General features: G+C 39.1%; 1 protein-coding gene across 2 annotated transcripts in view; it reads left to right on the top strand.

Moving 5' to 3' along the window:
* The window catches only part of ITPR2 (inositol 1,4,5-trisphosphate receptor type 2), a 472,588-nt gene that overhangs the window by 169,624 nt on the left and 287,765 nt on the right, over positions 1–15,199 (top strand). For both annotated transcript variants that reach the window (XM_026502230.4, XM_044385596.3), the window contains 2 exons: positions 10,952–11,145; positions 14,940–15,069. In XM_026502230.4, the coding sequence (XP_026358015.2) occupies positions 10,952–11,145; positions 14,940–15,069 (324 nt within the window). The remainder of the gene's footprint in view (positions 1–10,951; positions 11,146–14,939; positions 15,070–15,199) is intronic.

The raw sequence follows: 15,199 nt of genomic DNA, 5'->3' as shown, positions 1-15,199 counted from the left end.
TGTCTCCCATTGGAGTGAGGGTGGGGGCTGAGCCTTTATGCCTCCATGGGTGTGTGGCCCGGCTGGAGGCGGCTCTAGTCCCCACACAGGGCTGACATTTGAGGGCTATCCCCCTGAGTAGCACTCCCAGCAGGTGAGGCAGTGTATTGTCCCTCATCCCTGAAGGGGAATCTGGGCGGGACTATCAGAGCATCCACCATAGGATCTTCTAGAAAAAGACCACGATGGAAAAACTGTAGGCCAAGATTAAGATCTCGTAGGAAATACAGATTAGGAAGAAAAATAAAAATGATTATGATCTTATAGGAAATAGAGATTAGGGAGAAAAGTAAAAACAACAGTAAAACATTTAAACACACAACAAGGATACAGATAGGAAAAATTTCTAGAAGCTGCCTACTTCCAAATGCCCCAGAATCACTGGCATCTGAAACCTTTTCTGGGAAGCAAGTCTTTTCTAGAATCCTCTTCTTCAGATACGAAGGAAGAGTGTCTGTGACATTCTGATCTTCTGAGTCTGGTTCTCCTGCAGCTTTGCGCTATGCTGACTGTGCCTCTGAGTTCTTTCTGGCTTAACGCAACTGTCCCCCACCCCCAGCTTTAAGCTTTTGTAAGTTTTAGAAAAAATGCCTGTGTAACTGTTCAATTTTCTCTTACTTACCAATAAAGCCTAAAAGGACTTTATCCCCCTCTGGGCTTAATCCTCTCTCCATATATCTAGAAAGTTTCAAACACAGGATCTATGTTAGATCATGTTCCTTTTAAAACTCAAATGCGTGTCTAAAAATAAGTAGAGAATAACTATGTAATATGTCTACTTTATACTGAGTTTCTACCATATGCCAGGCCACACATTGGCAAAAGATTACTATAAAAGGATATTTATTATTTATATTCAATACCTAACACACCTCCAGATCTTTTGCATAACCTTTACTTTTTTTTTCTTTTTGAAAGATTTTATTTATTTATTTGTCAGAGAGAGAAAGAAAGAAAGAAAGAAAGAAAGAAAGAAAGAAGAGAGAGAGAGAGCACAAGCAGGGGAAGTGGCAGGCAGAGGGAGAAGCCGGGTCCCCTCCGAGGAAGGAGCCTGACTGGGGACTTGATCCCAGGATCTTGGGATCATGACCTGAGCTGAAGGCAAACGCTTAACCAACTGAGCTCCCCAGGCGTCCCGCACACTTTTACTTTTAATCCTTATTGCACTCCAGCAATTAGGTATTATAATCACTATTTTGTCCAGGAAATTGCCTAAGATCATGCACCTTGTAGCTTGCTGAGCCGAATTTTGAATTCAGATTCCTTTTCCTTTTTCTCCACTTCTTTAAAAGAACCCACAGCCCTACAGGTGATGTTCTTTCTTCTACTATTATACTACTTTCTATCTAGACGACTTCTTCATCATCAGGGACGCTGTTTTCTCCGTTTTCCAAGTTTAGTACTAAACAGTAGGTGTTTACTGAAGAGTTTTGATTTTACTTGAAGGGATTACAGGTCAGATCAAAAAAGCTTTTTTAAACCAATCATCATCTCTTCTTGAATGTTGGCTTGTCTCAGAAACAAAGTTTCAATCACAAGTCTTACACGTTTTACCACTGAAGTATCTCTTGGAGCTGGATGGTCCTCTACACTCCCTACAGTAAGTTTCTGACTGGTCTCCCTGAGTCCATTTTTGGCTCTTTTCTCCACGTGCCAACATAAGGATCCTTCTAAATCACATACTCTAGCTCTTTTACTAGCCCTCGTGTTCTCTGGAGAATAACTCAGTTCTTTAAGCTGATGCCCAAGGGTCTTCGTAATCTATATCAGATGTGTCTAGCTCTGTCTCTTGCTGTGTCCCCAGTAATTCTCAACAATTTTATCTTCTTAGACACGTTTCTATATCTCATATATACTTTCATAACTCACTTATCATTAGGATGAATGTATGTAAGTGCCATGCCTGACATACATATGCATGTATTTGGAGGACAAAAGCATTTAGAGGTCCTAATATTCCAAATATATATTTGTATCTTTCTTTTCTTAACTTTGTAATTATGTTTTGTAAGTCTGTTTTTTTTTTTTTTTTCCTAGTAGGCTTATAAAAGGCTCCATGACTCTTAGATTTACTACTTGGGTAATTCCATAATAAAGTTTCAGATTTATTGACTGTGAGAAGCAAAGTGGGGAGAAAAACTGTGAAAACAGATTCTGTTTCTGGTTCTATAAGCTGACTTGTACCATGCATAATATACTATTATTTACACACTAGGCTTTCAAAAATCTCTGTTGAGTGAAATGCATTTGATGAATGTAAATTATGTATTTTATATAAATATGTAAGTATTTGAATGTTAAAAATATTTTCTGGACCATGACATTCCAAATATAGGATTGTTTTTCTTTTATTACTTATGAACTTCTAGTTTTGCTTTCCAAACTTGCAATGAAGGAGAGAGAACATGACAAATGCCAGTTCATGTTAAAATATTTCCTGGTATTCTGTTCCTGCAATTTAATTTTAGTGATTAATGTTATACCTTTTCAGTGATCTCTGATGCACCGTCTTAATAGAGTAATATGATTGAAATATTCACTTGCTAACTGTGAAAGTTAATAAATTTCACAAGGGCTTAATGGGTATGAGGCATGCATAATTTACAGAGTACACTAAGTCACGAAGTACCTCTTCCTTTTGGAAGTATGACTTCCTTTTGGCTCTCTCAGATGTTACTCACATAAAGTTATAATACATAAAATTATTTTTTTAGACTTCGTAATTGATTGACTAGTAGAGGCAAGAGACTGAGTCTGTGTTTGTCTGTGTTTCTGAAACAAAAGCATCATGTGTAGTTTTTTGTGTTTTGGTTTCTCAAAGCTATCAGCCACACAGTGGGTGGAGCACCTTCCATTGCTTAGCGTGGAATTTATTCTTATTCCTTAAGCTGTAGAGTGACTCTGAAGCCTCTAGGGTTACCCAGGAGTGATGTGAATGATTCCTGGCACCCAGGGAGAGCTACTGACATTACCATATTGAGTTAATAGGATGGAATCAATACCCAGGGATGACCTCACAAATAATGAGAATGACAGAGGAGGGCCATGTTGTCCTCACCTCCTCTCTACTCCAGCCATTTTCTCTATTTATAAATACTGTTTGGACCTCAGAATCTGATGCCTCAAGGTGCTAATACACTGGGGATTATGTTCCCTAGTTCTCGCAATTTCTGCTGAAGTGCGCGTCCACCAGTGACCTACAATAAGGTACATTGTTGGAACCTGAACATAAATTTACAGACTGTTAGCTTATAAAGGGACTGTTGAAATCATCTACACAATATACAGATTTCAAATCTTCATATAACACCCTTTACAAATGGTCATCTAGGATCTCCTTGAACCTCGGAGTGACCAAGATTTTGTTGATGCACAAGGCAGGTCTTTCTTATTTCCAAGAGCTCCAATTATTAGGTCTCTTTGGTTATATTAGGTCTGTTTTGTTAGATTTTCCTAAATATACCTCCCTCTCGCTTCCAATTAGCAGTCCTACTTTTGTTCCCTGGAGCCACACTGAAATCAAGCATCACTTCCACATGTCCACTCCATCTGTGTTTGAAAATGGGCAGTGGGTCACCTGTGCATCTCCTCCTGTCTGTGTGGTTTCTTTAACTATTCCTCTTAGGATTCAGATGTCACCGATCTCTGGTCTGACCAGCACAGAGGCAAGGACAGTTATTTTCTCATTCATTCTGAACACTTCACTTTGGTAATACAGTCCAGGTGAACTGTGTTTTGGTAATAATGGCACAGTATAGATCCCCGTGGAACTTGGACACAGCTGAAGTTGAATCTGTGCCCTGTTGCATCACATTTTTCCATCATATAGTTTAGTTGGTTTTATTGGGCCCTGAGTATAGGGCGTTCTATGTTTTGATTTTATCCTGCTCTCAACCTGTAGCTTGGGGATGTAGCTTGGGGATCTGATGGAATCATTCACTATATTAGTTATTCTTTCTTGTTTCCTGCTACCTTTACATTAAGAAACAGGCTATCTCTGACTTCACCAGTCATCCACAGAAATACTTGTCTGGTTGAGGCAACAGTAGCGCAGCAAGGAACTAGAGGCCCTTCTGTACTTTAACAATGATTGATGTACTCGTACTCGTTGGTTATGATCATTTAGCTAAAATCATACCTATTAAACTGTGCATCATTCAGTGCACGTCTCTATAGTGTGACGATGAATCAGAACAGTGGTTGCTCTCGGCGGTGGTGGTGAGGGGGAAGGTAGAGGAGAGGAACTGGAGAAAGGCATAAAGGAGCTTCTGGGGTAATGGAAATGTTCGGCATCTAGATGACATGTGGTTTATATGGGTATATGCCCTTCTTGAGCAGAACTGCTGAAACCTTTCATGTAAGATCTGTGCATTTCATTGTATCTAGATTGTATCTCAGTTGTAAAGCAGTATGTAAATTCATTTATTGCTTGGATTACCAAGTGTTAAGAATTAAAGTCAGTGTTGCAAATTAAAATCTTGAGGTTTGGAATATTGAAATGACTGTGTCAGTATTTGACAGTGATGAAATCCAAAGTAGGATGTAGAACTCAACCACTGTTTTGTATGAATTGCTTTTTAAATTCATCCTTTGAATAACACTTCTTTAGGGTGTGGGTGGGATGGGAAATAATTTTCTTTTAAGCAGTCTACTTGATATTCAAAGAAAGATGGATAATAACATTACTATATTTTGGTAACGTGTTTTCAATAGGTTTTGCTTTGTTCTAATTCTAAGGTTTTGGAAAGTTGGAATGTGTCAATGAATTATCAACATACTGTATTCAGTAAGTATTTATTTAGAATGAAGAAAATTAGGTGTCCTGTTGTCTATTTTGTCCGCTGAGTATTCTTTATAAACCACTTCTCTGACTTCTCCTTTTTGAGGTGATATTATGTGTCAATCAGGCCAGAGGGTGAGAGATTATGAGTTATGATGGAACCACATTTTCTTTAGTAGGATGGTGGCCATTCTAATAGAATATGGTGAAATGGAGAATACTTGTTTTTCAGAGATGTAGTGAAAGCACACACATGGCCTCCACTTTTCTTTTTGAGGTAATACATTACAATTACATTACAATTATATGATACATTCATGACTTTTTTTTGCATGTATTATATAATCTTATCCTCACAGGACTTGGAACATATTTTGTTACATTAGGAGTGTGTACATAGCATGGTGAAATAATTTGAGAAAGATCATTCTAATCTAAATCTTCAACTCCATTCAAAGCCTAGTTCAAAATTGTGTCTCTTCAGTGAAGCTGCCCTTCACTCTCCTCACCCGAAAATAATTTAAAAATTAAATTAAAAAAAATTTTTTAGGGGCGCTTGGGTGGCTCAGTTGGTTAAGCATCAGACTCTTGATTTCAGCTCAGGTCATAATCTCAGGGTCATGCGATCGAGCCCCATGCTGGGCTCTGGAGCTTAGCGTGGAGTCTGCTTGAGATTCTCTCTCTCCTTCTCCCCCTGCTCCTCCCCCTGCGTGTGTGCACTCTTTCTCTCTCTCAAATAAAAATTTTTTTTTAATTAAAAAAAATGTCCAAAGCAACCTTTGAACTGCCCATGCTGTACTATAACTCTCTCAGCTGCCTTGTATTTCTTCTTAAATTTTGTTATGGATATGTCTTATGTTTTCCTATGTCCTCCCACCCCACTGTCCCTAGTGTAGAGCCGGATAAACACTGGTTATTTAATAAATACTTTCTGAGCAAGAGCTGCCCTTAAAATTACATTGTGCAATGCAAATAAAATGCTCCGAGTAGTGTGTGGCCCATTGTATATAATAAAAACTCGTTGGATAATTCATTATACGATTAATAGTAATTTCACATTTTTTAAATTAGAATCTTTGCTTTCTGGGGGTGCCTGGCTGGCTCAGTCAGTAGATCATGCAACTCTTAATCACAGGGTTGTGAGTTCAAGCCCCATGTTGGGCATGGAGCCTACTTAAAAAAAAGACTATTAAAAAAAAGAGAATCTTTGCTTTCTGCATTTGGTAGGTTTTCTGAGTTCTAGTATAAAATATTTGGAAACTTGTAAGATGATGGTCTATTAGCAAAGCAGCATGGTGTGGGGGAAAAAGCTGCATGTTGATATTTGTTGACCTCTATCTGAAGCTCTGCCACTTTCTCGCTGAGTAAAGTGGGGTGGGTCCCATGAGCCCCCACCCTACCATGAGGGTGTATGTGGCCTAGCAAACTACATGGGATGTGATTTGCCTTTGATAAGAGCAGATTTCATGATTCCCCTTATCTCTCTGGTATCTATTTTATTACTTTTTCTTTTCTTTTTAATGAATAAGTTTTTGAGTAACATGAAATTTTATATGCTTTTTGAAAACATTTAGAAAATTTGGGAAAATATAAAGGAGAGCAAGCAAAAACTCACCTTGATGAAAGATGGAATATTTTTAGTGTAATAAGATCCAATTTTTAAATAAAAATGTCAATCTCATTTTTAATAATTCATTTATCAAATATCTTTTTCTCTTACTAGTGCATTAATCTAGCAAACATTTATTGAGTGACTGCTGTGTGTCAGGCACTATTCCAGGTGTTGGAGACAGAGCAGTAAACCAGGCAGGATCTTTGTTTTTCATGGAGCTTTTATGTGTGTGTGTGTTTTAGGGGGGTATACATTAAGCACATAGACAAATATGAACTATGATGTGAGATGGTTATAATGGCATGACTGAAATGTAACACAGGTGTGTGGCAGTTTTTTTTCAAATCCAGAGTGATGGCAGTTGTCTTTTAGAGACGGTGGCTGGAAGAGGTCTGTCTGAGGAGGTGACATTGTACCAGAAATCGTAAAGGAGTGAGAAAGCAAGTTAAATGACCATCTGGTTAAGAGAGCTCTAAGCAGAAGAACAGCAGATTCCCAGTAGGTCCAGCACAAGGCTTAAACATCTGATGGAGACTGGATTATCTAGCTCTCTAAAATCCGTGATCTAACTTTGAACTTGGAACGCTGGTTATCTGTTGTCTTCTTAGGGTGTTAAATCTTGATCTTCCGTTTAATCCAGGTTGGTACCACGGTACCCATTGCTCTGCTTGTATCGTTAGCTTCATTTAGGCTTTGATCTTGTGTCAATGTTTTTGTTTGTTTTGCATATAGAAAAGTCCTTTTGTAACCAGACCCTCAGCCACTGGGAGGAAGCACTGCTCCAGAGAATGTTCAAAATAGAAAACCACTCCAGTTCTAAAGTGTAGGCGTCTTCCAGCAAGTGGAGGTTTATAAGGAGCTGCTAAGCAGGGATGGGAAGTAGGAAGATTTCCTGAGTCATGTCTTTATAGTTTAACATCATTTTGTTCCAAATGAGTTATTGTAATAGCAGATGCATTTTTTTCAAATCCAACTATGAAAATATGTTTCAGGGAAGGAAGAATGGTTTTTGGGTTATCCATTCCTTGGCTTCTTTATAAAACATGGAGGTGACCTTAGTCGTCACAGAACAATTAAATTGCTGTGAACAATTATTCACAGAACTCCTCTAATCAAATATTTCTACGATCTCTTATAAATGCTGAGAAGTTTCCAGAAACGTCTACCTGATATCTAAACAACTGGAAAATTCAAGTTATCGTTTCTAGTGTTACGTATTTCTAATAGAAAAAGATAACAAATAAAGGTGACTTTAAATAGAATAAAATACCAATAGTCATAAGGCAAATTTCATTCGAGTAAGATTCTGTTAACTCTCTTATGCTTTCTAGAAATCCACATAACTGTTAATGGTTGTTGAGTGCAATAACGCTCACAAGCAGTAGCATGACTTCTGAATAGGTACAATTAAATCACGGTCAGCTCAGCTTCCATATCATGTGGGTCTCTTACTGCTTTTTACTTCTCTGGAACTGGTAATGGAAACTTGACTCATCGGAACCATCAAAGAAACAAAGAAACGAACAATGTATTCTCAGTCCACTCCCAGCCACCATTCCTGTTATGCATTTAATATACCCGTTTACCTTTTAGGATTTTTTCTTGAGGGAATTAGGATTAGTAAAACTATCCATACAATCAAATAATAAAAGAACCTGAAAAGTCCCATCTGTTTTTATTTCTAAGCAATTCCTTCTTTCCTACTTTTTCTTAACAAAGGTGATTGCCATTTTTTTCCAACCATCTCAACACCCTTTACACATAAATCCAAATTCTGGCTGCTGGGTTAATATAAAAGACAAAGAAAAGTTGAATTTTTAGCGGTTAGTCTGTCCAGAGGATTTATATGGTAATACAGTAGCCTTTCCACTGAAAACTTTTTAGTAGTATTAACTAATTATGATTGAGAGGAGAAATGGTAAGATTTCTTCTTTGGCAGTGTTGAAAACTGATGGCCTCTGACTTATCTCAACAGTCTAGGATCAGAAATTTTTCTCTGGAGAAATGGATACTTGGGAGCCTTGCATGTCTGTGATTTATGTGGCATTTGACTTATGTTTTCCAAGCTGTGATAGTTCACAGTTTAAGCACTTCTCATCACCACCAAGCAACTCCAGAAAATATAGCATCTTTTAATTTGAGACCTCTCAGTTGGCCATACATGGAGATGTCAGGAGAGTTTTGTGGTGACCACATGCCACAGGCATGTAAGGATGTGGTAGAACCAGAATGAACCCCCCACCCATGTCATGGACAACATGTGTTATGTGTTATTATGGTTCAGGCCTCTCGATTTTAATTTCTTGGTGACAGGTTCTATATTTGGAGAAAAGAATTGTCTGGACTAACTTTCTGTGTAATAATCATTTGGATTAAGTGATTATTTTCCATGCAAATCTAAATAAGATGCAGACACTGTGGGTGCCAAGGGTTTCTGTGTGAATCAGGGGTAGCAATAACAGGAGCCTGTTCTGTGTTAGTGGCGAGAAAGCATCTCTTGGAGGCTAACGCATATACGTACTGGAATCAAGATTCGGATAAATGTGCTGGTTAAACATTGGTGACCGAAAACCATTGCCAATGGCCAGATGTGCTTCCCTGCAATCCACGTAGCAAACAGTGGAGGGATTTGGAAGTAGTCAACTGCTGTGATTGCTTGAGAACTGCAGAAAATGAAGCATTCTGCCTCAAGGTGGTTCTCCTAGAAAATAGGGCTCTCTCTCAAATCCTTTATGCCAATCTTGTCTAAACTTGGAAATTACCTTTCATATATGTTTTTTTCTTCCCCCCTTTTTTTGGTTTATGCCAACAGCAGTCAAATAAAGTTCATAGACTCTCAGGAGGAAAACCAGTAAATTTCTGCCTGGAAGATGCCACTCTAGGAAAAAAATGTTACTTCTCCGCCTACTCCAAAATGTACTATTGAAGCATCACCCTCTTTTATGTATACTAATTTCATATACGGATAAGATAATAAGTTTTTTTAAATGATTTTTTATTATATTATGTTAGTCACCATACAGTACATAAGATAATAAGTTTTAAAAGGCATTTCGCTTTTCACAGTGATTACCAGTGGCTTGATGATAATTGTGGGTTGGTCTGCACAAGACCATCAAGGCTTTTTTGAGTCATCCTTTCAGTATTTTCCTTTTCTTTATTTGTTTGCCCTTTGATCCTGTAGGTATCCCTATAGTTTATACTTTTCACTTAGAGCCCAGAGTTTTATCTCATCCCATTTTATTTCATTTTCCCTTTCTCTTGGTTTATATACCCTGAGACACTCAGGGAAAGGAAAATTATTTGCCAGATTCTTAGGCTTTTGCTTGAGGCAAAGCTCCATGAACATACACGAAGCAGTGACCACTGTTCCAAAAGAAGAGTAGACAATTGTTCTTTTGAATCCTTGCTGCCTGTTGTGGGAATTTAGAAGTGAGAAACAACAGTCAGGCTGGAGAGCATAAATTGGAGCAGTGTCAGGACGATCCTTTGGTACAGCTGCTTGTGGTCAGTGAAAGGAATTGGAGGACAAATGAATGAGAAGTCAAATTAGAGAGGGAGACAAACCATGAGAAACTCTGGACTCCGAGGAACAAACAGAGGGTTACAGAAGGGAGGGGTCAGGGGATGGGGTAGCCAGGTGATGGGTATGAAGGAGGGCATGTGTGGTGATGAGCACTGGGTTATACGCAACTGATGAATCTTTGAACACTACGTCAAAAACTAATGATGTGCTATATGCTGGCTAATTGAACATAATAAAAAACAAAGATTAGAGAATTTACCTTCTGAAATAAAAAAAACAAAAACAGAACAAAAAACTCAGAAGACATGGAAGGGGAGTGCTCCCTTTTTTGAAAATGATCATGTTTGTCACTAATGTGTTTTCATAATTACCTCAAACATCATTGCTTTCTGTGGATTTTGAATGATGGTTTTTTATTCCAACTGGATGAAGGAGTGGGAAGTGCACTGGCACACACATGCTTCTTTCCCAGATGAAACTTTTTTTTTCTTAAAATGAAGTTACAGCAAGGCTCCTCACAAGCTCTTTCCCCAAGCATTATGAAGGCAAAGCTGTAAAGTCCTTGATTTGAGGGTAACATTAGGATGCTCGTCACCACTTCCGTGTTCTCACGTAATGCCGGCATCCTCACTTGCAACTCATTAATCGTAGAGTTCGTTCGCATTATTGTAAAAGTTAGGGCCTACTGGTGTGACAGTTGGTAGGGCTTCCTGACTTGGGTGTTATCCGACCTACCACAGCTCACCATGGTGCATCATTGGAAAGCATTTTCTGAGAAAAGTAAACTTTCATTTTTAAAATCTGTCATTTGGAAATGGGTCTGCAGTACCTGTACTTTGTCTGTAAGGAAAGGGCCAGAGCAGTGCTGGTGCTCTTCTGTCCTATCTTATTACTTGTGCTTTCATGCTTGCAGTCTGATTCTGACCACCTGGATATTGCACCTGTTTCTCCAGCTGTCATGTGTGTGTTGACTTAAAGACTTTTCTTGTGCCAGGAAACAATGTCATGAGAACCATCCATGGGGTGGGAGAGATGATGACCCAAATGGTACTCAGTAGAGGCTCTATCTTCCCCATGAGTGTGCCTGACGTTCAGCCCAACATCCACCCCAGCAAGCAGGGGAGCCCCGTAGAGCCTGAAGATGTGACCGTGATGGACACCAAACTGAAGATTATTGAGATTTTGCAGGTAGGTGGCGTAATGGCAGTGAAGGGACAAGTACCTGACTGTGCATCTCGGTTTCACTTCTTACGCTCTTTGTTCCAAATCACTGTGGAAATATTCTGAAATGCTATTGATCTAATTTATTTCTTTTAAGTTAATGACACTATTTAACACATTAGTTACATGTACTTATTTCCATTAAATGTGTTTTTGGTGATATTTAACAATTGTGGAGTGCTTTGAGGTTGATAAAACTTCTTTCATATGCATTTTCTCATTTAGTATTGACCCTGATTTCATTTTGCCTTCACTTCAGGATTTCAGAGCAGGCAAACTTGAGATTGAATTCAATTCTATTTTTATTGTTAATTGAATTGGACATGTAATTCCAGGTATCCAGATTTATCATTGTAGCAAGAAACTCAAAATTTTATTTATTATTAACAAAAAATGTTAATAATTGGTTTCAGTATTTTATATAAGTGACTGTCTCTGTGTTTTTATTCCCAGGAGGCTAGGAATAATATATGTTTTTAAGATGAATATCGTCTAATACCTAGCTCTATGAATTTAAAGGACATAAATTATTATTTCATGCCCACTGGTTTAGTGAATTAATTCCCCATTACTGTAGCTGTGAATTCTTAGCATTTTTTTTTTAAGTTTGGAAAGTATTTTTATGATACTTTAATTATAGCATTCCAGATTTGGAGACTGGAGCCTGGAGTTTTCAAGGATCTATTAAGATTCTGGATACAGTTTACTAATTCTTTCATCATAATTTAATGTAGACTGAGCTGCCAGAAGTGGGTTAGTAGTCCTGGAAGGGTCTGTACATTTTTATTTAAAATAATTAGATTTATAATCATACAAGTTTCACAGTTGCTCCAGAAATTCCAAAGGCTGAATCCTGAGAAATTTTGGCAGGCCTCCCAACCCTGTGTTCATGAGCCTGAAAACTCACTTGGTTCTCCTATTCTTAAACTGAGAACGGTAGCGATCACCTGACCTGTGGACCTAATGAGTCCGTAGCTTACCATCATCCTACTCATGGGACAACCTCTAAGATGTGTGACCTCATTTTAGTCCACAATTACAAAAGATCAGCGTTTGAAAAACAATCTAACAGCTAAAAAATGAGGAGCTGGAGATACTGCGGTGGGGCCGATGAGGGCTGACCTCTCTTGCTGCCTCTTTTGGGCTTCTAATGTATTTCTTATTCAGCCTTTTTTCTCACTCTGATTTTTGTGTTGCCGTCTCTGGGTCTGATTCACTCCGTGTTCCTATGTGCTGCTCTTGAATACGTTTCTTTCTTAGAACACCTCTTCAAGAATTTCTTTGGGGGCACTTGGGTGGCTCAGTCGGTTAAGTGACTGCCTTCAGCTCAGGTCATGATCCCAGGGTCCTGGGATCGAGCCCCACATCAGGCTCCTTGCTCAGCCAGGAGCCTGCTTCTCCTTCTCCCTCTGCCTGATGCTCCCCCTGCTTGTGCTCGTGTGTTCTCTCTCTCTCAAATAAATAAATAAAATCTTAAAAAAAAAAAAAGAATTTCTTTGGAGCCATGTTCCTTATACAAGTCTCCTGCTTTCTGCCAGCTCTTCCTCTTCACAAGGTCTTCCTTCCTTTCCCCATCATTTTATGTATCTCTCTCTCATTCTTTCCCTCTGTTTTTTTTTTTTTTTAAGATTTATTTATTTGAAAGAGAGAGAAGGGGCGAGCAAGCAGGTGGAGAGGAGCAGAGGGAGAGGGAGAGAGACAATCTCAAGCAGACTCCCCGCTGAGCTCACAGGCTAACCCGGGGCTCCATCTCACAACCCTGAGATCATGACCTGAGCAAATACCAAGAGTCAGACGCTTCCAGCCACACCCAGGTGCCACCCAGGTGCCTCCCCTCCTTCTGTCTTTGGCCCTCTCTCAACTGTCTTTCTCTGTCTTGTTTTTATTCTTCCCTCTGCCCCTTTCCTACCTTCCACTTATTTCTTACAATCAAATATATTAAAAGATGAAAGTTTTAATTTTGCTTATATTTATAAAATACAATTCTATGAGCACTAATCTTCAACTAGAAGTTAATAATGTTTCACTAATTAGTGTCTTATTAATTTATTCTTTACATAGGTTTTTTTTTTTTTAAAAAAACCTCTCCTTTCAAGCACCTGCCATCTAATTGTTTTCCCACCCTCCTTCAAGGCTATCAAGTCCAGTGGCCCCTTCTCAGCTCTATTTTCCCATGATCTGTCCCCTGCTTTGAAAATCCTCTTATAGAATCCATTCAACCGAGATGTGTTGCAGCACTCACCACATGGTAATAGAAGAGACTCTTTGGTGTTTGTTTTTCCTTGCACGTTATACGTTCTTCATAGGCAGGTCTTATCCTCGCACCCCTTTTGTACCCTCAGCACCTTTCTTAGTACCTGGCTTAGCAAATGTTTGTTGAACTTAGGTGACCATAGCTGACATGGAGCATGTTTGCTGCCCATAAGAAGCATAGAGGACTAGCAGAGGAGAGAAAGAGAGAGACAGAAGGTAAACAATAGAAGTATTAGGTCGACAGTAGACAGATAGGTGTGAATAATGTATTGGGTGAGCAAAAAGGAGAAAAATGGATTTAGACAGGGAACCAGGGAAAGCTTCATTAAAAAAGGGATTTAAACTGAATCTTGGAGGGTATCTCAAACACTGGTTGCTCTGGTATGGAGAAGAATATTCAAGGTGAAGCAGACACCGGACAAATGTGAGAAGGCCAGAAACATCCAGTGCTGCTGGAACCGAGCAGTGTGGGAAGGGATGAGAGGAGGGGGGAGAAAGGAGCCGGGGAGGGACGGGGGTGCTGCAGGAGCCACAGAAATACTGGGAGCTCAGTTCAGACAGTACCATGCATGACCATTACTGTTCACTGTCCAAAAAAGGCTCTTTTGAGAGTGGAGGGGGCCCGGATAGTAATAATACTGGGACAGAAGGTTAAACCAGGCTTATCTCAGACAAACTGGGATGGAAGGGAGCCCTGTCTAAAACCACTTCTCTGTTGTTTCCCTTCTTTACTCAGAAATCTGTAGCACATACTTTTTCTTTCTCTGATCTCCACTCAATTCTCTACTACATGATTTAGCCCTCTATACTTTTCTAATCATGTTAGCAATGCTATGTTTTGTTTTCCCAGCTCAGGCTTTGGCTTCTTGAGGGCAGTGGGCTTCAAGTGTTTGCATTCTTCCGAGTGCCTAGCACAGATGGGAACCTTATTGGCACTTAGTTTCTGCCAATGTGTTAGTTAAGGAAGACAAGGACAACACCACCACCCAAGGAAAAACAAGCACCAATGAGGCTAATCCATGGTGTTACTTGCTGATATGTCAGCTGTCCTTCTGTAGCCCAGATCCAAGACTGATTGTGATATAGCCAGAATCCACACGATTATACCCGAAATTTCGGCCTTTCTGTGCATAAATCAAGGTCACAGCTCCAGCACTGTCCTCCCAGAGCCAATGGTAACTCTGCAGAGTGCTCAGTGAAATCATTGCCTCTTCATTCAGACTCATTGGATACCTTTATCTGGAATATTAAAAGAGTAATCATGGGAAGTCAAGTTTTCTTCTTCCTAAAAAACTGCTTTGGGATCTTACTGACATTGGCTAATGGAAATGTATCACTTTTCTTAGCTTTATGACTGATAAGCGTATATGCAACTGAAGTGTTAAGAGCTGAGATTTCGAATTAGTTCACGTGAAATGTTGATAGTTGTGTTGTTGTTGGTGTAATGAATTGTAGTTTTAACCACTATGCTAAAAAAAATAAAATTATGCTTTTAATGCTTTTTGTAGTTTATCCTGAGTGTCAGACTAGATTATAGGATCTCATATATGCTGTCAATATATAAGAAGGAATTCGGAGAGAACAATGAAAACTCGGAAACGTCTGCCAGTGGCTCTCCAGATACGTTACTACCATCAGGTATCTCCTCTCTGCCGATATTTGCTCTGTAGCTTTCACATTTTCAGACACAGTAGTATTTCTGTGAGATAAAAATGTGGAAATAATATCCACCGATGACATGAAGGAACTGAGACAGAGCATTAGATGA

Source organism: Ursus arctos, unplaced genomic scaffold, assembly GCF_023065955.2.
Source record: "Ursus arctos isolate Adak ecotype North America unplaced genomic scaffold, UrsArc2.0 scaffold_26, whole genome shotgun sequence".
NCBI classification, from domain to species: Eukaryota; Metazoa; Chordata; class Mammalia; order Carnivora; family Ursidae; genus Ursus; species Ursus arctos.
This window is presented reverse-complemented; position numbering and strand designations above follow the sequence as displayed.